The sequence below is a fragment of the Pelobates fuscus genome, chromosome 9 (genome assembly GCF_036172605.1).
Source record: "Pelobates fuscus isolate aPelFus1 chromosome 9, aPelFus1.pri, whole genome shotgun sequence".
NCBI lineage: Eukaryota > Metazoa > Chordata > Amphibia > Anura > Pelobatidae > Pelobates > Pelobates fuscus.
In genome coordinates, this window is record NC_086325.1 from 72,286,300 (window position 1) to 72,312,937 (window position 26,638).

General features: G+C 42.9%; 1 protein-coding gene across 1 annotated transcript in view; it reads left to right on the top strand.

Annotated features, from left to right (window-relative positions):
• ABCB7 (ATP binding cassette subfamily B member 7) overlaps nt 1-26,638 on the top strand; it is a 117,087-nt gene that overhangs the window by 25,214 nt on the left and 65,235 nt on the right. The window contains exons 3-4 of the mRNA XM_063432065.1: nt 3,886-3,972; nt 19,447-19,566. Coding sequence (XP_063288135.1) covers nt 3,886-3,972; nt 19,447-19,566 — 207 coding nt within the window. The remainder of the gene's footprint in view (nt 1-3,885; nt 3,973-19,446; nt 19,567-26,638) is intronic.

The window sequence follows — 26,638 nt, forward strand, 5'->3', positions numbered from 1 at the left end:
AGATATGACTCCAAGCTTATCATTTTTTTAACACACTTGCTACAGGCACCTTCTGTCCTTGTTTTGGGGGACAATTGGATTGATGTTTTATCACCCTTTTGCCCCCCCCCTCCCCCTCCTAGTTTAAATACATCCTAGCAAAACCCCTGAACTGCTCACAAATAACAATTGTTCCCGTTTGAGAAAGATGCAAACCATCTTTTTTGTACAGTTTATTTCCATTCCAAACAGAGCTACCATGAAAAAATAAAGCCAAATCCTTGCTCCCGACACCATTCACCAAGCCACAAGTTAAAGTCCCTAATACGCATCCGCCTGTCGTTCTGAGTGTTATGCACAGGCAGAACTTCAGAGGATGACAGTGTGGAAGCAACCTGCCATATATCATTGGCAAAAACACTAAAAACTTCCTTAACCTCTGAAACCTCATTGCAAGCCAAGTCATTTGTCCCTAGATGGACAAGTACATCCAATTCCCCTTCCTGCTTTGCTCGCTTAACAATATTACAGATACGTCTCCTGTCTCTGTGAGCAGTAGCTCCGGGAAGACACCTCACAAGACCACCATTGTCCATCTCCACACCTCTTATGATGGAATCCCCCAACAACAACTGCTTTCTATTAGGCCTCACCATAGTCTTCAAGCCTCTCTGCACAACACCACTAGCCTCAGTGCCTCTCTCCACAACACCACTAGCCTCAGTGCCTCTCTCCACAACACCACTAGCCTCAGTGCCTCTCTCCACAACACCACTAGCCTCAGTGCCTCTCTCCACAACACCACTAGCCTCAGTGCCTCTCTCCACAACACCACTACACTCTGAAAGTGCAGAAAATGAATTATGTAGTGCAACAGACTGTGCAATATGCCTTTTATCCACAACTCTAAGTCTACCAGATCCTACAGTGATCCATCTGCCATTCCTATTACGTCTCTGCGGCAGTGGCTTTGCAGCAGTTCCAGCCTGAGTTTGTTTACCAGATAATTTACAAATCTCAGACTTCAAAAATACAATCTCCTGCCGCAAGATAGAGAACTGTCTACAGATTAGACAACAACCAAACCTCCAAAAAGTGGAACGTGAAACAAATGCATAGCAACTATTACACTGAACAAAGTCTGCCATTCCAATGAGGTGAATAATTTAAATCAAACAAATTTAAACTTTTTATTTATCCTCCTGAATAACTCAGATTACCTCCAGGTTATCTCCAGAATGTCTCCAACCACACACACTTAGAAGCAAAATTTAGATGAAGCAACCAAGCTATATTAGCCAAGCTAATGACAACAACCCTTATATACTCCTAAAATCACCTCCCACTAGGAATGTTTAACACCTGGGTAGGCCTCTGCTTATTTGCAAACAATAGCTAATTTAAACAGCAATCAATAGCAAGTAGCTAACTAATCAAATCAAATGCTTTATAACTACCAACAGGAAATCAAACCTTGTGCAATCAGTAACCTTTTCCTACAGATGAATCTTACCTGTAACAGTAAAAAAGAAAACTCTTAGCACAAATCTTAGACAGTTGAAGCTTCTGTAAAACTCTCCAGAATATCTCCAACCACACACACTTAGAAGCAACACTTAGATGAAGCAACCAAGCTATTAGTATTAGTGCTTAATACTTTTATTTATAATGTCGGCTAACTTAAAAATACACTCCCCTTAACAAATAGTAAAGGTTCAGTTTGTAATAGCAAATATGAGCTCAAATAAGTTTGATAGGGGAGCAGGGCATAACCTAAGGAAAGAGTCTGAGTTTTTGCTTTTTCTATTTATTCTGTAACATCCTGTTTTAAAATTTGTCTCGCTATTTTAAAAAACAAAACAAATTATGTTTGTTTAAAATCACTAGCACAAAATGCAGTTGACATATGAGATGCCAAGCTAGTAAGTAGACCTAAAATAAACAAAGGCAATGTACAGAATAAACTAGATGATATAATTGGATCACAGAACATTTTAATTGAATAAAAGGGTGACCCCAAGCTTGACTGTTGGCAAGCTACTGTCCTACATGCCTAGAGTAATATGAACCTTAAGCTTGCAGAGTGTAATACAATGAGGAAACTTGACTAGCAATAGATGAAAGTCTTGCCTTAGAGAAGAGACCATTATAAAATAAGTGGGCATATTAACTGTGTGAACTTAAGAGCTCACAAACCTATGAACATTCCAAATTGACTCTAAAATTCCACACAATAGAAAACTAAATAGGTGGGCAAGATATTATCCACACTAGTTCATTTCTACTTTTAATCCAGTTTGTCGGCTCATAAAGCTATGCTTGTTTGAGCCATAGGTGGCAGCAGTGAAACTCTGACTCTCAATCATTTTTTGTTCCTTCAGCAAATCTACTTTTACTGTGTTAAAATTGTAAATAAAGTACCACAGTATTGACTGATACTAGCCAAGTTCTATATATAGAGATAATGGGCTAACCATCATCACCTGCACTAGACTGTAGGACTCAGGGGTAGGCAACCTTCGGCACTCCAGATGTTCTGGACTACATCCCCCATAATGCTCTTACACCCACTATGCTGGCAAAGCATTATGGGAGGTGTAGTCCAAAACATCTGCAGTGCCGAAGGTTGCCTATGCCTGCTAGGTCAACGTGTCTGCACAAATGCCCAGGTTCTTTTTTTTCTTTTCTGTTATTTCTCACTCTCCATATTTAAGTTCCTCAACCAATCTTTATCCACATCTTGTTCTCTGCATGTATATCTTTTTGTTTTAAGGTTCACTACAGTCAACAAAACAGCTTTAGCTTAAAGGGACACTATAGTTACCAAAACAACTTCAGTTTAATGAAGCAGTTTTGTTGCCTACATCATGCTTCTGAAGTCTCACTGCTCAATTCTCTGCCATTTAGAAGCTAAATCACTTTTGTTTCTGTTTATGCAGCTGACGCAACATGCATGAAAACAAAATGGTTTCATGTTCAATCAAATGTAGCTTACTTTTAAAAGTTTTAATCTCCTGCTCTGTAAATTGAACGTTAAAGGACCACTATAGGCAGCTAGACCACTTCAGCTCAATGCCAGAGAAACTGCTATGTTTACAATAGGGTTAATTCAGCCTCTAGTGGCTGTCTTTCTGACAGCCACTAGAGGCACTTCTCACTGTGATTTTCACAGTGAGAAGACGCTGCCGTCCATAGGAAAGCATTGAGAAATGCTTTCCTATGGACTGACTGCGTGTGTGGCTCTTGCCGTGTATGCGCATTCGGCAGATGACGTCGGAAGAGGGAGGAGAGTCCCCAGCGCCGAGGGAGCCCGGCGCTGGAGAAAGGCAAGGGATTAACCCCTTCAGCCCGGGGGGTGGGGGACCCGGGGGGTGGGGGGGGGGGGGGGGCTATTAACACCATAGTGCCAGGAAAGAGTTTGTTTTCATGGCACTATAGTGGTCCTTTAATTACATACAGGAGGCTCTTACTGGGTTCACCAAGCTATTAACAGAGCAGGAGATGAGAAATTCTAAATTAAACAGACTGAGCAATAAAGGTTCACATTATTGGTCTAGGTTTGTATTGCAATGATGAAGTGCAATCATTGGGCTTGGCCACCCCAAGCACTCAGTCGGTCATTGCTGTTGAGTTTTCGACAGATAATGTTAAAGTAAGCCTTTAAAAGTATTTTGGTGTGTTAAACCTAGCTGCTAGTTTATATATTTAGGTTTCCTTTATTATGTGTAAGGGGTATATTGATGACAAACCTGAAACAGTCAACCTGACATGTAACAAGAAGATAACTATGTGACGGCAAGGTGTCGCTGTGCCCTTAACAAATTGTTGCTGTTTACCTTTACTATAACTGTGAATCGCCATGATGTTTTTTTTTTTTTTTATATTATTCTCATTCTTACAATGAAGGTTCTCTCAGGATGGCCATCAACAAATGTAAGGACATGTTGGCATGGACATGCAGGAGGTGGTCTTCATACAGATCCCAAGGAAGGGGTAAGTGCCTTTTTCAATACATTATTAAAGCTTGTTAAGGGGTCAATCTTTAGTTACTCAGGGTAGAGGGAGTCCAATATTTATCTTTTCTTGCCCATATGGAAAGTATTTTGACTGCAGAATAGATAAATGGGTCACATCTTTCTCTGTCATTATAAGAAAAATGAAAAACATGTAGCACAGGAGTTGTGCTCAAACAATTAATTGATCAAGCCCATGATTGCACATTTCAATAAGTGACTTCTCTCTTTCTACAATTTATTTGTTCACACCCACTTTGATTGCATTGTTGAGTGACTAATTTGGGGCTAAATGTGCAAATGTACTATTTCAGTACAGAAGAATGCAAATATGCAGCCTCTCGTCTGTAAATTTCCCAATAGAGAAAACCTGAAGTGCTTTAAGGGTTTTATTTTAATGTTTAGCTCAGGGCTTGACAAATTTGCTTTGAATCTAGGAGCCAACGAAAAAAAGGTTAGGAGCCAGGTTTTTCAAAGTCAAAAATATAATTCTTAAAGGGACACTATAGTCACCAAAACTACTACAGCTTAATGTAGTTGTTTTCGTGTCTATAACCTGTCCCTCCACATTTTTCAATGTAAACCCTGCGTTTTCAGAGAAAAGGCTAGTATTTACATTGTTACCTAGTAACGCTTCTAGTGAAAGTCACTCAGATGGCCTCTAGAGTGTATCCTGGGTCAGTGCTGCACAATACGCAGCACCTACGTAGAATGTTCCCCATAGAGATGCATTCATTCAATTCATCTCTATGAGGAGATGCTGATTGGCGCAGCATGATGTTTTGCCACACGTGTGCAATGGCCTCCCAATGCTTTCCTAAGGGAAATGATTAGATTGGCTGAGATCATCAAGATTGATGCAGTCATGGAGGAGAGACCAGCACAACGGGGGGGGGGGGGGGGGGGAGGGAGAAAGGTGAGTAAAAACCCGTTACATGTGTGATTGAAGGGGGACCGGTTACCTACGCGTGCACTCACTCAGTTGTGCGCACACTCACAGAGGCGCACAGGCACACAGAAAGGCACAGCTAGAGCCAGCCATGCAGTCAGTCAGTTGCACGGATGTCACTTCCGGTGCACCCGTGTCAATAGAAGTGATGCAAGACCAGCTGCACGCATGCGCACTAGCAGGCCTCTGGGTATAGAGGCATCACGTCCAATGACGCGGGATCAGGCAGGCGAACACCACACGCTCTCCATCAGATGGCTGACCGCATGCCCATGCTCTTTATGAGCCGCCTGCCTCCACTCATAGGCGGCTGACCACCTCTGGCTAAATGGGCCAACAAATCCCAGGCACAAGGACTAAAATCCTTGTTTCCATGGCGACCTGGGGTTTGAGCCCTGGTTTAGCTACTTTCAGAGAGACACAAATGAAATAACAAATAATTGGCAAGAAATTTCCTAGTGGGGAAAACACAATGTTAAACTAACTGAAGGGTGGGAGCAGGTAGCAGAGTAATCCAAACACTGAAATAATGTAACACAAACTAAAGGACAATGGGGTGTGATGTAAAGGGGAGGCCAATGTATGGTAACAAAGGTTTTGAAGTTCTGTGCAGTAATGATTTTGTCCACAAGGAGGTGCTCTTTCATATAACAGGCTTATAACAGGCTGCAGCTTGTCTGACTTCGTGAGTGCATTCAGGGAAGGATGTGGTTTCTGAGTAAATTGCCTCTGGATCCTCACAGAAAACATGTTCAAGGAAAGAAATAGAACTATAAACATCCCATAAACCCATGCGCATGATGTCTGTGCTGCTCTTTCGTAGCTTTCTGTGAAAGAAAAAAAACTTGCACATGGCTTCTTTCATAAACAAAACATACTTGAAGTTACTTGCAGTCTCCAGTAGAGGCCACAACAGACTGGGATTAACTTTTTAAATATTAAACTTGGCAGAAGTGACGTGCGCTGTGTAACATGATAATATTTTCTGGCATCCTGACCAGCACAATGTACTGCTAACATTTTTTGCATATCCAAAGCAATTTAGACAAGTATAAAAAAAAAACAAAAAACATGTGATACAGCAGACCACATAATAGGCTGATTTATTTATTTATTTTGTTATTCAGATTGTTGGCTGTTTGACACTCGCGCTGTTAATAGATCTTTCTCTCCTTTCCAAAAATTTGACTGAGCAAGGCGTATAAACTAGACTGTGCATTTTACACCTCGACTGGCATTCAACGGACAGACAGAAACCCTTTTCACACAAGCTTGTCTTTTTGCATCACCCACCCCCTTCCTAATCACACTCCTGCCCTAGCGTGTAGAAATATATAATTATCCACACTCTCTCCGCAACGGCTGCTTTTATGCTATCACAGCATCCCTTCCACTTCAAACTCCTCGTATTTCTCATAGACCTGTTACAAACTGTGCTGGGATACAATAAAACCATTTATGTATATCCTGACTCTTTATCCTGTGATGAGAAGATGGATTTCTAGCTGGAAAGCTGTCACTGAGCTCTTCTGCTCTTTCTTTGGCACACCAGGTACAGATGAGCATAAATACCTTATTTTTCACACTGTCAATTTTTTATTTATTTATTTTTTATTATTCTTCAATTTTATGGTGCTTTTCTCTTTGCCACTTGAATAGGAATAAATGAATGTGCCACACATATATATATGTAATTTGTTTTCAATAGTAGGTCAAGCCAGAGGTGTTTGTACACCGTGACCACTTTTCATAAAGCTGACCTCACCACGAAGTGATTGGAAGTTCTGGAGCTAAACATGACTTTCTGGTCTAGTTACAAAACATACTTTTCAAATGATCGAAATAAGGTTAAATGCCATTTGATATTTTCTTCTCCAGGGAGAATTTAGCTGCCAATTAACTCATCTTCTGATCGACTTACAGTGGTTTACAAGAGGAGAATATAGGCTGGACAATGTATTGGCAATATGGGATGAATTTAATGCCATGTTTGCCTTCCACTGGCCTTGAGCAATGTTTGCCATTAGTCTTTTAGATACCTACTAACATGTTGCGCTCTCTCCAATGGTGGATGTTTAATTCAGTACTTTGTGCAAACGTTTTACAAAACCAAAACATTTATTTTTTTTACAATTTTTGGACCTGCACTGTTCTTTCATGTTTGTATGTTTTAAACCCAATTTTCTGTATCCTCATTAGCACTTAAAGTTTGTGAAAGGTGAATGTTTAAGTCTATATACGTAGGTCTTACCATAGATATCAATTATGGAGCTTCCATGCTTTACACTAAAACATGCACGCTGCCCTGGACACCAAAGACTTTCTCTTTACACCTTTTTATATGTGCGTGATATATCTTCGTTCTCAGCTTGTGCTTGGGTTTGAAACTAGTAAACTTGATGCCTGGCTTCTCCGGGATTAACCAAGTGCCATCTAACTGTGTAAATACACTTCATTTGAAGATTTATCTGAACATTAGTCAGTGCTCAGAATGTTTTTTTTGTCATAATTTCATGTGTAGTATTATGATTAGTTTTATTAACTAAACCTGTAAGGTAAAGCAAACTTTAGGCTAAGGTAGCTGATCTGGAAGATGTAAAGTAAGGATTTTTCTCCAGTCACAGGGGGCCTTGTGTGGTCCTCATCTGATTAGACCGTTTTGCTGGCTCCGTGCTGATAATCAGAAGTAAGATGCTAAGGATGACCAGTCCCTAGATTCTCAAAATAAATCTATCTATAGATTTATAGATCTAACTATCGTGCAGTATCATCTTGGGATGAACAGACCATTAAAAATAAAATTGTCATTTTGGTTCTTTACAGAACTCTATCTCACTGACCGTATACTTTTATTTGAAGAGTAGCAGATCTTCCAAACATGTCACATACGGAATGTATGCTTTAGTCTTAAGAAGGATGGACTGGACCTTGTCCAACATTTCGTTATCGTTTGTACATTTTAGGTCTTAGAAGGACTGACCCATGAAACAGGTACTCTGTGGGACACATCATCTGTCACCAGTACTGCCTATCAGAGGGGCTTCTCTTTTTAATTGGTTCAGTATTGGAGATATGTTTTGGGAACCTCTTCAATCCACATTTAGCCTTTTAAATATAGTCTTCTGCTCTATAGTTTAATGGACTCATAATGCATGATTACACAACTTCAGAGCCAGCGCTGTTAAATGAAGTGGTGACATTTTACGCGCAATTAAGCAGTCTCAAACAATTTTCCTGCTCCTAGCTGAGAGTTCACTGCAGTCTGCACTGAAGAAATTCCAGTGTATATTGATGATTATCCATCTTTAACACAGAGATTTTATCTCTCCTTTTTTTTTTTTCTTTTTTAAATCTTATTACCACCAATCATTAATTTTCTGCAGTGAAATCGGTGAATGGAGACCAGTGTTTGTGATTCATACTGGATGTTCTTGTAAAACATGTATTCCTTTACTGCTTAATCATTGTGTTTGAAAACTAGCAGTTCCTTGATTTTGAATATTTTTTTTTTATTTTTTTTTGTGGGTGGAGCACAGGCACAAATTTTAGAATAGTGGACCTTTGTTTTGTCTGTAATGTTTACAGGCATAACTATAAAAGGGACCAAAACTGCTACATCATAGTAGTGGAGGTTTTTATGTGTGTAGAAGCTGTCCCTTTCCTTTGAAAAATATAAATATTGCTGTTTGACAAATAGAAAAGTATCAGAGCACACACCTCTAGTGAATGTCACAGAGACTACCACTAGAGGTACTTATTTGTTAACCCTTTAAGGGTCAAGGCTTTGTTGTGAAGCGATGTGTTTGTGACCATATCCTTTTTGGCACTTTTGCCATATATTCTACCACAATTTCCAACTTGCTGTTTAAGTGAACATATATATATATATATATATATATATATATATATATATATATATATATATATATATATATATATATATATATATATATATATATACCGTATATACTCGAGTATAAGCCGACCCGAATATAAGCCGAGGCCCCTAATTTTTCCCCAAAAAACTGGGAAAACGTATTGACTCGAGTATAAGACTAGGGTGGGAAATGCAGCAGCTACTGGTAAATTTCTAAATAAAATTAGATCCTAAAAAAAATATATTAATTGAATATTTACAGTGTGTGTATAATGAGTGCAGCGTGTGTGTGTATGAGTGCAGCGTGTGTATGAGTGCAGTGTGTGTATGAGTGCAGTGTATGAATGCAGTGTGTGTATGAATGCAGTGTGTGCAGGGCCGGTGCAAGGATATTTGCCCCCCCCCATATGTCCTGACCTCCCCTCCTCCTCCCTCAGTGGTCCTTACCTCCCCACCCCCGTGTTCCTTCACCCCCCTCCCCCAGTGGTCCTGACTCACCCCTCCCCTAGTGGTCCTTACTTCCCCCTCCCCTCCCCTAGTGGTCCTTACTTCCCCCTCCCCTCCCCTAGTGGTCCTTACTTCCCCCTCCCCTCCCCTAGTGGTCCTTATCCCCCCTCCCTCCCCTAGTGGTCCTTATCCCCCCCCTCCCTCCCATAGTGGTCCTTATCCCCCTCCCTCCCATAGTGGTCCTTATCCCCCTCCCTCCCATAGTGTTCCTTATCCCCCCCCTCCCTTCCTCCCATAGTGGTCCTTATCCCCCCCTCCCTCCCATAGTGTTCCTTTTCTCCCCCCCTCCCTCCCATAGTGGTCCTTATCCCACCCCCCTGCCTCCGATAGTGGTCCTTATCCCCCCCTTCCTTCCATAGTGGTATAGTGGTCCTTATCCCCCCCTCCCTCCCATAGTGGTACTTATCCCCCCCCTCCCTCCCATAGTGGTCCTTATCCCCCCTTCCCTCCCATAGTGGTCCTTATCCCCCCCTTCCCTCCCATAGTGGTCCTTATCCCCCCCTTCCCTCCCATAGTGGTCCTTATCCCCCCCCCCCTCCCTCCCATAGTGGTCCTTATCCCCCCCCCCCCTCCCTCCCATAGTGGTCCTTATCCCCCCCTCCCTCCCATAGTGGTCCTTATCCCCCCCTCCCTCCCATAGCGGTCCTTATACCCCCCTCCCTCCCATAGTGGTCCTTATCCCACCCCCTCCCTCCAATAGTGGTCCTTATCCCACCCCCTCCCTCCAATAGTGGTCCTTATCCCCCCCCTCCCTCCCATAGCGGTCCTTATACCCCCCTCCCTCCCATAGTGGTCCTTATCCCACCCCCTCCCTCCCATAGTGGTCCTTATACCCCCCCCCCCCCCTCCCACAGTGGTCCTTATACCCCCTTTTTTTTATTATTATTATTTATTTATTTTTTATTATTATTTCTTATTTTATTTTTTTTTCGTCCCCCCTCCCTGCTTGATACATGGCAGGGAGGGGGGCTCTCCTTCCCTGGTGGTCCAGTGGCAGTTCAGTGGGGGGGGGAGAGGGGGGCTGGCAGAGCTGTACTTACCTGTTCTGCAGCTCCTGTCAGCTCTCTCCTCCTCTGCGCCGTCCGTGCAGCTCCTTCTATCAGCTTACACTGGGAGCTGACCGAGGTGCTGAACGGACGGCGCGGAGGAGGAGAGAGCTGACAGGAGCTGCAGAACAGGTAAGTACAGCTCTGCCAGCCCCCCTCTCCCCCGGTCTGTATTATGGCAATGCAAATTGCCATAATACAGACCTTGACTCGAGTATAAGCCGAGTTGGGGTTTTTCAGCCCAAAAAATGGGCTGAAAAACTCGGCTTATACTCGAGTATATACGGTATATATATATATATATATATATGAGAAATATACATTTTTGTATACATTATGCAATATTAAGTACCGGTAGGTATAAAATATGAAAAAATTAAAAAACCTTTATTTTTTTTGTTCTGTTTACCAATTTCTAGACACAAAGTGCAAATGCAGAAAGCCAACTCAAAATAGATTGACTAATTAGCACTGATAAAATTCCCAATATGTATAGGATTTCAATTAATTTTTAGAATCTACAAAACAAATACTGCAAGGAGTGAATTATGGTTTTAAAGCACAAACTTAAAAAAACAATGACATGCTGACAAAAGTATATATTGTAGAAAGTACACCCCACTGTCTATGTAATGAAGAGCATTTTGACTCTTCATTTAAACCTTTTTCTTAAAAACCAAGGTCAAATTAGTTATTTGAAATTTACACCGGTAGCACTATCACGCTAGCATGGCATTTAAATCATTAAAGGACTACAAATCATGTCTAATCCGTTGTGTTTGCCACACGTGGACTCCAGTTAAAGTGTAGAAACATTCTAAAAAATACAGAGAAATTTGATGTATCTGAGTTAAGTTTAAAGTGTCAAAAGGTCTGAATCATACATTCAATGGGATATTTTTTTTTTTATTAATTTGCAAAGTTTCCAAAATTCTGGTGTTTGATTTGTCATTATGGCGCATTGAGAGCAGATTGGTGTGGGGAAATAAAGTATTAATTGTAACCATTGTAGCGTTGGGCTAAAACTTTAAAAATGTTTTAAAAAATAATTTGATTTGCAATTAATTCAAGAGAAAAATAACTTTTCAAATATATATTTTTTTCCTTTTTGGTTTTTGTTTTTGTTTATGCAAGCATTGAAGATGTCATAGCATATCTGATTTTATATCTTGCACACCAAAACTGATACCGGAGAAACTGATGGAAGCCAAGCACAGAGAAGTGGACACAGGTTTCTTCAGGAAGGAAGAGATTCTTTATTCGATTCACCGACCGGGGCTCAGAGGGAGTAATGTCACCAAAATACAACAAGATCTGAGCCCAGAACTGACTGTGTAAATGCATGATATAGACATATAGCTCCTCCTATAGTTAACTCTACCCACATATACTCTTTACCCAATCAGTTGAACAAAGCCTAACTTCCCTTACCTGTTAGACCACATGGCTCACCCAGAACAATGGAGGAGGGGGAAGTGTTTTCAGTTTCTGCATTCCTGCACTTGCTCAGTACAGTGTTGATTGTATCTTAGCTACGTGTAACTGACTAACTGATACACCAACATTTACACATATGCCACGTGGAAATCTCAGCCTACTAAATTTAATTTCTACCGAGCTTCCACCACATTCCCCCCTTTGATGCTTCTGATATATATAATAATTCCAGATGCATCACTTAACCATAGTTTGCTTACACCTCAGGTTGCCACGAATCAGAACAGACCTCGTAAGCATCTTAGCATCATTACAAATTCCTTCAGCACTCCTCATTCTGAATATATTCTCTCTGGGCTAAGGGTTCATACTTGCAAACAGCCATTACATGCGCAGCTGTTTTCCTTTCTGTCGTGCTCTCTATGACACTCTGTATGGACCTAATTACCAATGGAACCAAACATGGTAGAAAGAGACACAACACTATAATCAACATGACTCCTCCTACCAATGTCTTGATCCCTCCAAGCTGCTCGTACCTACTTCCAAACCAACTACTAGAATTGTACCCGTTCCAGGCTTAAGTCGGTACATGCGTCAGTTTAGCCATGTGGCTTGTGAGATCAGCCACTGCCTGCCCTTCATCATCTATGTGCAGACAACAATTGCTGAGATTGAACTTTCCACATACACCTCCTTCTATTTGCACTGGAAGTGAATGGAGGACTTTATCAACAGCCCAACTGGTTTACCTGGTAAGAAGGCTATGTGCTTTACAGAGGAATCCATAATTGCCTAATGGTAGAATGAGGCTTGAATCCCTGTATTAGAATACAATAACACTTCATGGGCATACAGTTTAACTGTTAACCAGTTCCCTCACATATTACATCCCTCCTATTGGCAATGAAGCGCGCTAAGGTAGCCAGTGCCACTCATTATCTTCCCAGCTACCTACATTCAAGGATGCTAGCTTCTTTTTATGATTCACATCATAAACCTTAACTCCCAAGGTCTCTCCTGTTTCAATTGGCAACAAGAAGAAGGATGGTCTGAGCATACCTAATACACATGCCCCTTCCCACTCCTGTGGTAACTCCGAATAGGCTTTCTTACCACAGATCCAGTACAAATTTGCTGGGGCTTTCCAACTAGATGTAGCAGATAGGTCAAACCACACATCCTTTAAATTGGTATAAATTGCAAACGGGTTAGATGGTTCTGAGACATTTGAAGCTGACCACCAAGTTGTATCGTTTGTACTATCATTATAAGCTTTTTGCCCTAGACAAGTCAATTCTCCTACAGATGTATTAAACATTATTCTTTTCCTTGCTATGCAAACATAACCTATAATGGAGGTCTTTAATCGCCACTCAGATTTACCTCTAACACTCACTTGATAATCAGTCTGAGACGATATTAACTGTTCAACTGTCTCAGAACCGGAATACATTACCTCCTTTGCTTCCCATGGCCATTGGTCTCCCATGTTAGTACCTCCACACACATAGCAGTTGGTTACATTAAGACTACCAGCAATGCTTCCGGCTAGAGCTATAAATAAGTTTTTCGCATTATAGGGGGATCTTATTTTCCACACTCATCTCCTCATAGAAGGAATGAAAGACCTGATGAGTCTGGGTTGCTACAGTATCGGTCTCTATTCATATAAATAATATTGTCCCAGGATCCAAACCTGTTCCATATATCTGGAACCCAAAAAGGTTCCCAACACTATCTATGAATCGTTCTGGGTCATTGATAAGTATATGGACTGGGTTACACTCCCTAGACTTACAATATGGCTTGGTAGGCAACTTAGTGACGATCATATCCTTATCTACTGTCTGTCCCCAGGTTGCCCATCCTACACAGGACCAATACGGACAATAATTATATCTTTATTTGGGCACTTTGCATCCATATATTTGTACTTACTACTGGGGCAAATATATTTATCATTAGACCCATACGTTCTTTCCCATTTAAGATCACCACATACATTCCACGGTTTCCTACCACCTGATATCGCCTTACATGCATCAAATAGCAGAACACCTGAAGAATGTACGGTTTCTAGTATGGTCTTATTTATTAGGGTCCCCTGTGAGTCTCCATTCTGAAGGGTCAACCAAATTGTACGGGGTTGATACTCTGGACTAAAACACCTAGGTTCTCCTGCTCTTAGATGGCATACACTATAATCTATACTCAAGTATCTACACTTAGATACATGTCCTTTACACTCATATTGTGAATGCCAAATAAGGGTCTGGGAAATATGATTGCCTGTTTTCGTAGTCTTAATGCAAACCTCACAGCCTGGTGTGTCGGTACCTCTACCTTCCTGAATAATTAAAAAACACAAATACACACATTATCAAACACATCACTCCTGACATCTTCTTCCTAGCTCTTCGACCGTGCGATGGCACCTCAGCTTCCAGGATGTGAGGGCTGCAGGGAATGGAGTCCTTCCTGATCCTCACTTTTCTTCACAGTGGTTTTTCCTCTGGCTTAACGTTGGTAGGAGGTCAGGCTTTATTGTGGCCGTCAAAACACCTACTTGTAGATCTTTGTTGATGTTCCCTTTTAACAATATTCTCTTCGCAAAAAACCAACTGGGTCACACGCTTCAACCGGATCTTGTCAGGAATCTGCCGCTGTTTTTTTTTACCCTGGAGTGATGAATCCACGGAGTCACTTCTACAACCTTTACAACTGTTGGGGTAGATAAAAGAACAACATAGGGACCTCTCCACTTGGAACCTAATGGAACAGTGTTCCATTCTTTTATCCACACTTGATCCCCTGGATGGTAAGAATGAACAGGTGGATAAATATTCACAGGTAATCTATCTTGTACCCATTTCTGTACCTCCTCCATAGTTTTACCCAACTCTACAACCTGCTGCCGGGTAATTCCTTCTCCCAACTGACTCAAATCCCCCCTTAAGTTACCAAGTATGGAAGGTAAATGCCCATAATTTTTCAGCAGTACCCCAGAAACAAAAGAAAGCATCTTTGAGGTCTAGGGATGTATAGTAGGTTTGCCCCACCTGGTATTAAAGCAAGCAGATTATAGGGGATGGGTACCACTGGGTGTATATTGACTACTGCATTATTAACTGCTTTTAGATCTTGTACAGGATGATACTCATCTGATCCCGGCTTCTGAACAGGTAATAATGGAGTGTTCCAAGGGGAGGTACAGAATTTTAGGTTGTCATACTTTACACACTTATCCACATAGGTTTGTATATTTTTCTTAGCCCTCTATAATATATGGTACTAACTAAGGCTAACAGGATACGCTCCAAGCTTTAATTCAATGTGTATTGGTGGAATATTGCGAGCAAGTCCTGGAGGATTATTCTCTGTCCATATTCTTGAAATGTCAAATAAGGATTCATCACTCTTAGGGTCTGTATTTGTTATTATAGAGTAGAAGTGCCATTCTTCTTCCCTTTGCACCAATACTGATATTATGCCTGGTGATCTATTAAACTTCAGAGACGTTGATCCGTTGGGTTTAAAAGTTATCTGGGCTTGAAGCTTTGATAATAGATCTCATCCTAGAAGCTGAACTGGACACTCCAGCTTATATAGGAACTGGTGCTTAACAAAATGGCCTCCTAGAATACAAGTATGACTCCTGAGAACTGGTCTAGCAGCGCTTTTCCCAGTAGCTCCTATCATAGTTATAGTCTTCCTGAAGGAGGAGCAACTAGGTTAGTTACCACAGAGTACTCAGCACCAGTGTCAATCATGAAAGAGCTCCTCTTTCCCTCTATTGATACATCAACCATAGGCTGCACTCGGCTAAAGGGGGATGGAGCCCAGTCGGTATCAATAGTCTTCCATGACAGTGTCAGCCAGACCGACAAAATCTCTATCTTCTCTATCCCTTAATCTCTGGGTAGGGGAATAGTATCTACTTCCCTGAACACCTCCTCTGTTACTACTGTCATTCCCTCCAAGACTTTCTCTATAGCCACCTCTGTAACCATCTCGTAAGCTTCTCTCTTGTCTTATCTATAACTTGCTTTATATTCCCTCTGGGGGCAGTCACTTTTCCAATATCCTTCCTCTCTACAATACGCACAGTGATTCCGACTTCCTCCCTTACTCAGCCTATTCTCAACTCCTCTATTTACCTCCCTTCCCTGTCTCTCTACACTTATGATCGCTACAGCTAGCATATCTGCCTTCATCCTCATTTTACGTTCTTCCTCCTGCTTTGTTTCAATCTCCCTGTTCATATACACCTGACTTGCAATTTCCATTAACTGTGATATGGACATTCCTACAAATCCCTTTAACTTTAGCAATTTTCTTTTGATATCACCTTGGGTCTGGCTGACAAATGCTGAGTTGTTCATTCGAGAGTTCTCAGGGGCCTTTGGATTAAAAGGAGTATATAATCTATATGACTCCAGCAATCTCTCATAGAAAGCACTAGGTTACTCGTCGGCTTTCGTAAAGGAATTATGGGTCTTCCAATTAAGCAGATCAGTCATGGTGAACGGGACATAAACAAATACAGGGTCTGCCAACTGTAATTGACCATTAATATCAATGTGTGGTGGACCAGGGGTAAGATGCAGTGGCATTTGTAAATGTCAAAGTTGGAGGGCACCGGTCATTTGTCAGGTTAGGGTGGGACTTAGATAGGGTTGTTTAGTCATAGGTTCCGGTCGGGGAGTGGTGAGGTAGGTGGAAATGGATAAATTAATTTTACTGGTTAGTAACTCGGTTAACAAAATGTTTCGGACAGGGCTAGGAGGAGCCTGACCAGTAACCAAAAATGGTAAGTGTATTCCAGCGTCCTATACCATTGACCATTTCATCCAGTTGTATTTCAAAACTAATTTACTGTTACTAAAGGCACACAAGGCTCAGTAATTATAGTGTTATGTCAGTGGTAATGGTGTTTTCAGTGGTTATGGTGTTTTCAGTGGTTATGGTATTTTGTAATTGCTGAGAATTATCTGATTCAGTGGACTTAGTTACTTTTATTTAAGAATTCTCCTCACAATTTTGACTGCTAATAATAAAACTGAACAATAATAAAAAAAACACTAAAATACCCTTCCACCAAAAAGGGCCTCAGGGTACAAAGAACCAGTTGGGGGGGTAGGTAGACATACAGGTGGACATACCAGCTCCACCAGTTCTTGCTAAAGAATTTAGTTGAGGGATGGTCAGATGGGTCAGATTCCATTGGGGATGGACAAACCAGTTTTGGTAACCATCTAGTAACACAAACTGTTTTAAACAGTCAAAATATGGAAACTGGTCATAGAATTCAAGCATAATAGATACAGCCACATGTACACGCTGCACTAGATTTAAATCAAGACAGATTACCACAGAGGCCATTCTCTACTACATAAGGTAGTCAGGTGATTTGGAGCCAATTTAACCCCCAAATCACACACATTATATCCCTTTTTAAAGTTATTTAGCATACATTCTAAGGGATCAACAATCTTTGAATTCCGGCGCACCCATACTTGGCAACGGAGCGTCTAATTCAAAGAAACACAACAAACACACCTCCAACAGTCACTCGTTTCCTTGGCAACAGCACCATGTGACACAGTTACTAGGTCAAACTCATACAACAAAACATACAGGGAATTCCCGTACACACACAGCTGTTACACCAGTCACTAAGTAACTAATACTGTGCCCTTTGGCGAAACTATACAGTCACCCACGCTATAATTCCCTATATCTGAATTACCCGTCTATAACATACCCCAGTAACATCGTCTTTACAAACAGTAGTTCTAGTACGGTTAGCATTGGTTAGAGTACAATTTAAAGTCACAGTTCAATTAGTAGTTATTTACAATATCAGTAGTTATTATACATGGTTATGGTACCGTGCGCTATAATAGTTACACACTATTCACACTCTCGCTAGACGGCAGAGCTCACGCTATCTAGCAAGATATACACGCTACTACAACAATCTTTAACACATTTACAATTCCCAACTAATCTATTGGCCAGTACCTTGATGGACTACCTAAAACTATTTACATCCGTTTTGGTTAGCCACGCTGCCCAAGCACCACATATAGCGAACTAGAGGGCGGAATTTACAACAGCACCCTCTTAGTCTATATACTCTATCAAAAATCTAGTGGGTTCCAAATTTACACGCCTTCCCACTTAGCCAAGATAGGTTGAGATCTAGCGGACCGAATTTACACAGACGCCGCTTAGTCTCCCGGTCCCTCCGACCTAGCGAACGTAATATACACCCTAGAACGCTAGTCTAGACAAGACACCGGTGTCCGGCTTGGGCTATTTACACAGAACCCAGCCTGACTCCAAACCAAAATTAAACGGGCTGACTACAGGGCGTTTAATTGAGCGGTGCGCCTTCGCTCCTTCCCTCTACTGAGGGGGCAGATTCCATACACAAATAACCCCTTATGGGCCTACCACACAATCGATATCCAATACCCCTAGTGGGTCCACCATCTAAAACAGTAGTCGTCTTACCTCCTCGTTCCTGAACCTGGGTTCACACTCATCGACGGGGGCACCCCAGCACTTACTACGTAGAGGCCGATGATCTCCTGGACAACAGACCAGTGGCGCCGAGACGAAGGGAGGTCCACGCAGAAGTTCAGGGGTGCAGCCGTAGGGAGCGTGGGCAAAGATAGACCGTCTCACGCCTCTGCTTCTTAGCCACCGGTAACGATGAGCTTCCCGGCCAATTGCACCAAATGATACCGGAGAAACTGACGGGAGCCAAGCACAGTGAAGTGGACACAGGTTTCTTCAGGAAGGAAGAGATTCTTTATTCGATTCACCGACCGGGGCTCAGAGGGAGTAATGTCACCAAAATACAACAAGATCTGAGCCCAGAACTGACTGTGTAAATGCATGATATAGACATATAGCTCCTCCTATAGTTAACTCTACCCACATATACTCTTTACCCAATCAGCTGAACAAAGCCTAACTTCCCTTACCTGTTAGACCACATGGCTCACCCAGAACAATGGAGGAGGGGGAAGTGTTTTCAGTTTCTGCATTCCTGCACTTGCTCAGTACAGTGTTGATTGTATCTTAGCTACGTGTAACTGATTAACTGATACACCAACATTTACACATCTGCCACGTGGAAATCTCTGCCTACTAAATTTAATTTCTACCGAGCTTCCATCACAAAACCATTATTAATACTAATGGTGGAAGAACAGATTGCTTGAAGCAGTTATGAGTAGTAGCAAGTAACAAGGTGACAAATCTATCGGTGATTCATACCTTGGTGAGCCATTCTTCAACTCTAAACTTAGTTCGGTGTCCCATCCTTCAATTATAATATCTGCACTAAATAATAATAAAAAATCTTGTTTATCCATTACCTATTGCCAAATGGTCTTCTCTTCACAGGGCAAGGCATTGTGCTACAGCAAACTACTTACTGTCGGCAGTTGCCTTCGGCCTTGATGACTGTGCTCGTGTATGACCAATGGGAATGCAGTCCTGACCCAGGGATCCCCCCCCAAAAAACTTGTATAATTTTAGAGCAATTGTTTTACAAAATGTTATAACATGGATTCTCACATTAATGTTTTTTTCTGTTTTCATTTCTCTCTTGTGTAATAGCTGAAAGAAGTGGATTCCAGGAAGATATTAACAGCTATGTTTTCCTATGTTTGGCCCAAAGACAGACCTGATTTACGAGCGAGAGTTGCCATATCCCTTGGGCTTTTAGCAGGTGCAAAGGTAAGTCGGCCTCTGGCCCTTATTCATAGAACCATTAATCATGTCCTCTGGGAGGCTGAATAAAGTGCGTGCCTATGAGGATCCGACCTTATGGGTCATTTTTTATCAATATCAGTGGCACAACCGCTTGGAAATGTTTGAGATCATAGTTTAATACTTTCTGCTGCCTTAAAAAAAATCTACTTAAATGTTAAATCCAAGCTAACAGTGGTTTTTTTTGGTTTTGTTTTTTAACTGTTTTACTGCCATAGGGGGCAGCAAAGTATTGTATAATGGGCACTCAGAAAGCGGTATATTATGTATTGAATTATATGAAAAACCCCTTGTCTGTTGAACTGAACTAATGATGTAATTTTCATAAATAGTGCAGTAACATTTGTTAATTGGTGAGTTTTTGTGTTTTACGTTTTCTAGTTTTTCTACTTCGCTGCATAGTAAAGCACTTACTGCAATTCAAAAATCTGTGCAATTTTTTTTTTTTTTTTTTTTTTACACTCGTGAATAGCCGCGTGGTAAGCTATTCAAAATGGCAAGAATGCCACTGGTATAATTATCTTATACATTATCCATTTTAATGCAACTCTTGCAAGGGATCAAAAGAAAAAAAATGGACACCGATTCTAAACCGTCATTTCCAAGTAACCCCAAAGAATGTTTATTCCCTAAAATTGGAAATGTCAGTGTGAATAGACACAGCCGTTTCAAAATTTAGTCTGAGGCTCAATAAAAAGAGCTGAGTTGGATACATTTTCTAATTTTGCCTAACATTTGTAATTCTTTTTGTTCTCCTCAGTTCTAGTTTATTTAATGAAGCTCAGTTTTTGCTCTTCCTTTAGTTAGACGTGTAGAACCATGCACAGTCCATATCTCCAAGCAGTAAGGTCAATCCGAACAAGGTCTTCACTAGACTTGTGCACAAATGGATTTACTCCTTGATCTGTTCAAGATTCACTGAATAAGATTTCACAGGTTAAAGCGGCACTGTCATGCCGAACTTACCTTTCCTCAATCTCTTCCTCTTCTCCCCCTCTCTCGGGATCTGTTCTTCTTTTCTTCCATTCTTCTTTAGTTTTCTTTAAAATCATAAGACAAAGTAGGGACTCTGTCTTATGGAGGATTCCTCCGCTTGACCAGCTCTGACCAGCGTAGGAGCAAAGTGTGCTTCATTTCCGCTGGTCAGAGCAATTTTCCCATGATCCCTAGCTTTCCTCCCAGTTCCCACAATGCTTCCTGTCAGTATTGCCGAAAGTCCTGTCACTTAGACAGAACGCCGGCAAAACTGCCGAATTGCATCCTAACAGAATGAGCACTGTTTCTCCATTGGTGTTAGGATGCAATTCGGTACTTTGTTCGTATCGGAATTTCATTCTAATGAATGAAACTCCGATCCTATTCATTGCTGTGGCTGCATCTTGCAGCCGCTTAGTAGATAACTCCCTAATTCCCATGGTATCAGGGAGCTATCTACTAAAAGGCTGAAAGACCTAAATTGGTCTTGAAGCCAAATGTACTAATACTAAGTAAAGATTACTTAGTATTAGTAAATAATATGCCCCTACTCGCTATACCGCGAGTAGGGGCATGTCTAGTAAGCAGTGAGCAGCCTGTGGCTGCTCACTGTAAAAAAAAAAACAAAAAAACACCTAATAACCCCCCCCCCCCCCGCGCGGGGGTTAAAGATGGGGGGGACCTACTGTCCTCCCCCCTGGCCCCCACCCCTGCGCGGTGGGTGGGGGCCCTAATAAAATAATAAGGGGGGGGACCTACTGTCCTCCCCCCCTGGCCCCCACCCCTGCGCTGTGGGTGGGGGCCCTAATAAAATAATAAGGGGGGGGGGACCTACTGTCCTCCCCCCCTGGCCCCCACCCCTGCGCTGTGGGTGGGGGCCCTAATAAAATAATAAGGGGGGGGGACCTACTGTCCTCCCCCCCTGGCCCCCACCCCTGCGCTGTGGGTGGGGGCCCTAATAAAATAATAAGGGGGGGGGGACCTACTGTCCTCCCCCCCCCGGCCCCCACCCCTGCGCTGTGGGTGGGGGCCCTAATAAAATAATAAGGGGGGGGACCTACTGTCCCCCACCCCTGCGCTGTGGGTGGGGGCCCTAATAAAATAATAAGGGGGGGGGACCTACTGTCCTCCCCCCCCTGGCCCCCACCCCTGAGCGGTGGGTGGGGGCCCTAAATGAACCCCCCCCCCCATCAAGGTGACTAGGGGTCCCAAGCCCCTAGTCACCCCCCCCACCCAAAACATTCTACCCCTACCTACCCCCCTCACCCTAAAAATAGTGAGGGGGGAATAAAATAACTAACCTGTAAAAAAAAAAATTAAACTTGCCATTTGACGTCTTCTTTTTTCTAAATTCTTCTTTCTTCAGCCCCCAAAAAAGCCAAATAAAAATCCATCATACCCGTCGCACTTTAAAAAAACAAACAAAAAAAAACCGAGCGCAAAAAAAAATTAATCCATGTTCACCCATGGAGGGCACGCCGCGTACTGAGCTCCGCAGGGCGGATCAAGGCTTATATAGCCTTGCCCCACCCTGCAATTAGGCTTAGAACACACTTATTGGTTGGTTTAAGCCAATCAGAGTGCTCTGTGTCATTTTACACAGCGTGGGAAAATTCAAAAGAACTTTCCCACGCTGTGTAAAATGACAGATCACTGTGATTGGATGGTTTTCAAGCCATCCAATCACAATGCTCTGTGTCATTTTACAAGCGTGGGAAAATTCCAAAGAACTTTCCCACGCTTGTAAAATGACACAGAGCACTGTGATAGGATGGATTTCAAGCCATCCAATAACAGTGCTCTGTGTCATTTTACAAGCGTGGGAAAATTCCAAAGAACTTTCCCACGCTTGTAAAATGACACAGAGCACTGTGATAGGATGGATTTCAAGCCATCCAATCACAGTGCTCTGTGTCATTTTACAAGCGTGGGAAAATTCCAAAGAACTTTCCCAAGCTTGTAAAATTACACAGAGCACTGTGATTGGATGGCTTGAAAACCATCCTATCACAGTGCTCTGTGTCATTTTACAAGCGTGGGAAAGTTCTTTGGAATTTTCCCACGCTTGTAAAATGACACAGAGCACTCTGATTGGCTTAAACCAACCAATCAGTGTGTTCTAAGCCTAATTGCAGGGCGGGGCAAGGCTATATAAGCCTTGACCCGCCCTGCTGAGCTCAGTACGCGGCGTGCCCTCCATGGGTGAACATGGATTAATTTTTTTTTTGCGCTCGTTTTTTTTTTTTTTTTTTTTTAAAGTGCGACGGGTATGATGGATTTTTTTTTGGCCTTTTTGGGGGCTGAAGAAAGAAGAATTTAGAAAAAAGAAGACGTCAAATGGTAAGTTTAATTATTTTTTTTACAGGTTAGTTATTTTATTCCCACCTCACTATTTTTAGGGTGAGGGGGGTAGGTAGGGGTTAGAATGTTTTGGGGTGGGGGGGGGGGTGACTAGGGGCTTGGGACCCCTAGTCACCTTGATGGGGGGGGGGGGGGGTTCAATTAGGGCCCCCACCCACCGCTCAGGGGTGGGGGCCAGGGGGGAGGACAGTAGGTCCCCCCCCTTACTGTTTTATTAGGGCCCCCACCCACCGCGCAGGGGTGGGGGCCAGGGGGGAGGACAGTAGGCCCCCCCCTTATTGTTTTATTAGGGCCCCCACCCACCGCGCAGGGGTGGGGGCCGGGGGGGGGGAGGACAGTAGGTCCCCCCCCCTTATTGTTTTATTAGGGCCCCCACCCACCGCGCAGGAGTGGGGGCCGGGGGGAGGACAGTAGGTCCCCCTCCCTTATTGTTTTATTAGGGCCCCCACCCACCGCGCAGGGGTGGGGGCCGGGGGGGAGGACAGTAGGTCTCCCCCCTTATTATTTTATTAGTGCCCCCACCCACCGCGCAGGGGTGGGGGCCAGGGGGGAGGACAGTAGGTCCCCCCCCCCTTATTACCATATATGTTTTTACAGTGAGCAGCCACAGGCTGCTCACTGTTTAGTGGACATGCCCCTACTCGCGGTATAGCGAGTAGGGGCATTGGGGAGATTTTAATCTCCCTTGTGCTATTATGGGGGTCATATTGACCCCCATAGAGTGAGGGGGGGACCTGGGGGGCTTATGAAGTGGTGGGGAGCACAGCTCCCCACCGCTTCTGTCTTTACATATTACAAGGAGGGAGCTGCACGTCGGTAGCTCCCTCCTTGTAATAAACTGATCGAACAAACGAACACTGATACTCAGTGTCAGTTTGTTCGTCTGATTTTTTTCTATTCATTCATTCGTCTGTCTGATGAATGAATGAATAGGTGAAATTCCCGTTCGCATGTCCAGGTGTTTCACTGGGCATGTGCGGGAATCTCACAGTCTGTGTAGTGTGGGTAGATGACGTGTCCCATAGGGACTTCACCTACCCACACAAAGATGGCGGCGCCCTGAATAAAGATCGGGGCAGAAGATACAGATTTAAAAATAGGTAATCTGGGGGGCTTAGGGGCATTTGGGGGTGACTAGGGGGGCAATTGGATGTAGTGGAGGCGGGAGGGGGGTTAAAAAAAAAAACGGGATTCGGCATGACAGTGCCGCTTTAAATCCCAGATTGATCGATTCGTTCCAATGTCAATTAAAAAGGCATTTGATTCGTTCGTACTAGTTGAAATGCATTTGTACAGAAGTCTATAGTTCACTACTGATGATAAGTTCGCTACTTGAGTTTAAGAAGCAGTGGGAGGAGCTTTATCAAAGTGTTCTTTAAAGTATTACATGTATTCTCTATTGTTTGTATTTATATCTCTTTATTTAGACTAGTTTTCAACAGAGTGGAGTTACAGTAGAGTAGAGTAGTTGTAACTATTATAACATGGGTTCAGGATCGGAGTAAAAATTGGGGCTCCTTCATGAGAGGTTTAAACATTTGGGCATAACATAGCAGCATCACTCAATGCCACAGTAAGTCAGCATACATATAATAAAGCAAAAACAAAGAAAACGTTACCTGCGCTTTGGCTTGAATCCCAATGGCCATTTGAATGTAAACTCACCTGCCACGTCAAGGCAAGCCCTAAAAGGTGAGTCCTACACTAGCCATTAGATTTGATATCAGCCAAGAATCTCCAATGAGACAGGAAGGGGTATTTTAAAAATCCTTTATAGGGCTTCTACACATACAGCTACTTTGCCGGTATCAGACATCTCTAATGAGACCTGAAGGGGTGTTTTATAAACCCCATCATACTTATTTAAAGGACCACTATAGTGCCAGGAAAACATACTCGTTTTCCTGGCACTATAGTGCCCTGAGGGTGCCCCCACCCTCAGGGTCCCCCTCCCGCCAGGCTCTGGTGTGAGGAATGGGTTAAACTTACCTCTTTCTCCAGCGCCGGGCGGGGAGCTCTCCTCCTCCTCTCCGCCTCCGATCCTCCCGTTCGGCTGAATGCGCATGCGCGGCAAGAGCTGCGCGCGCATTCAGCCGGTCTCATAGGAAAGCATTTACAATGCTTTCCTATGGACGCTTGCGTGCTCTCACTGTGATTTTCACAGTGAGAATCACGCAAGCACCTCTAGCGACTGTCAATGAGACAGCCACTAGAGGATTTGGAGGCTGGATTAACCCTATTATAAACATAGCAGTTTCTCTGAAACTGCTATGTTTATAATAAAAAGGGTTAATCCTAGAGGGACCTAGCACCCAGACCACTTCATTAAGCTGAAGTGGTCTGGGTGCCTAGAGTTGTCCTTTAACCCTAAATAGGGCTATAACACATACAAATCACCTTGCCGCTATCAGCTAATTTCTCTGAGACAGGAAGGGGTGCTGCCCCGATTTTGGCAAATATCGGTACCGGCCACTATTAATACCGATATGGCCGATAATGTGAGAGGCGGTAGTGGCCCAGCACACGCAGGGCGGCGCGTCCATAAGGCGGAACACGCGGCTGCATTAGGGTGCACCGGCGCTGGGGGCACAAGAATAGAATGACCGGCAGGAAGGAAGCGCACAGCACTCTCCCTACCAGTCACTCGTTGTAGCGTGGTCTAGTGGAGCAGAGCGGACCGCGGTACAGGAGCTTCAGTTTCCTTTACCCATCCAGACTGACAGGAAGTGCTCACTAAGAGAGCACTTCCTGTCAGTCCAGTCGGGTACATGAATCAGTAGCTCCTGTACCACAATCTGCTCGACCACGCTACAAAAGAGGTAATGAGGCACACCAGGGAGGGGAGGGGACACTAAAGGACGGGGAGTGAAATACTAAGTGGGGGAGGGGGAGAGGTGGGAGAGGAATACTAGGGGCCCGAGAGGGGAGGGGAACACTAAGGGAAGGGGAGAGGTACACTAAGGGACAGGGAGGGGAGAATAACACTAAATATTTTTGAAAACATAAAATAAATCTGACTGGCATGTATATTTTGTGCATTCAACACTTAATAAAAAAAAGATTTGCAAAAATAAATAAATTATAAACATGTTCAGTTAATAGTAGATTTGTGTAGAAGTTGTTTTTTTTTTTCTTCAAAATGGTAAATGTACAGAATATCGGTAAGTTATCGGCTATCGGCCTGAAAGTTCACAGATTATCGGTATCTGCTCTAAAAAAAAAAAAAAATCAATATTGATCTATCTCTAGAAGAAAGAGAGGAAAGAAAAAAAAAAAAGAGGGGGGAGAAGGGAGGGGTTGGAATAGGTAAGGAAGTATGAGGAGAGGCAGGCATGGTTAGACAGGTTTAAAGAAGCAGCCCTGGTACTCTTAACACGCACCTCGTGCCCTCTCTGGCTCACTGTGCATTAGAACTCCACACTTCCTCGTATCGCTTGGTGCGTCACTTCAGCATTGCAGTGCTTTCTTCGCATTGGCGTTTTTCCTCGACCCTTTCGAGTCAGGAATGGAATGATGGAGAATCTGGGTGCCACCAATGTGTTTGTATTAGTACATTTTTTCTAAAAATTGTTGCCAGAATTTTGACAGAGAAAGACATTTCAGAAAACAAAAAAGGCACTTTTTTGTTGAGGAAAATGGAGAAGTGAAGAAAAACACTGTTCTGGCGGAAAAAAAGATGGAAAGATTGTTACATAACTTGCTT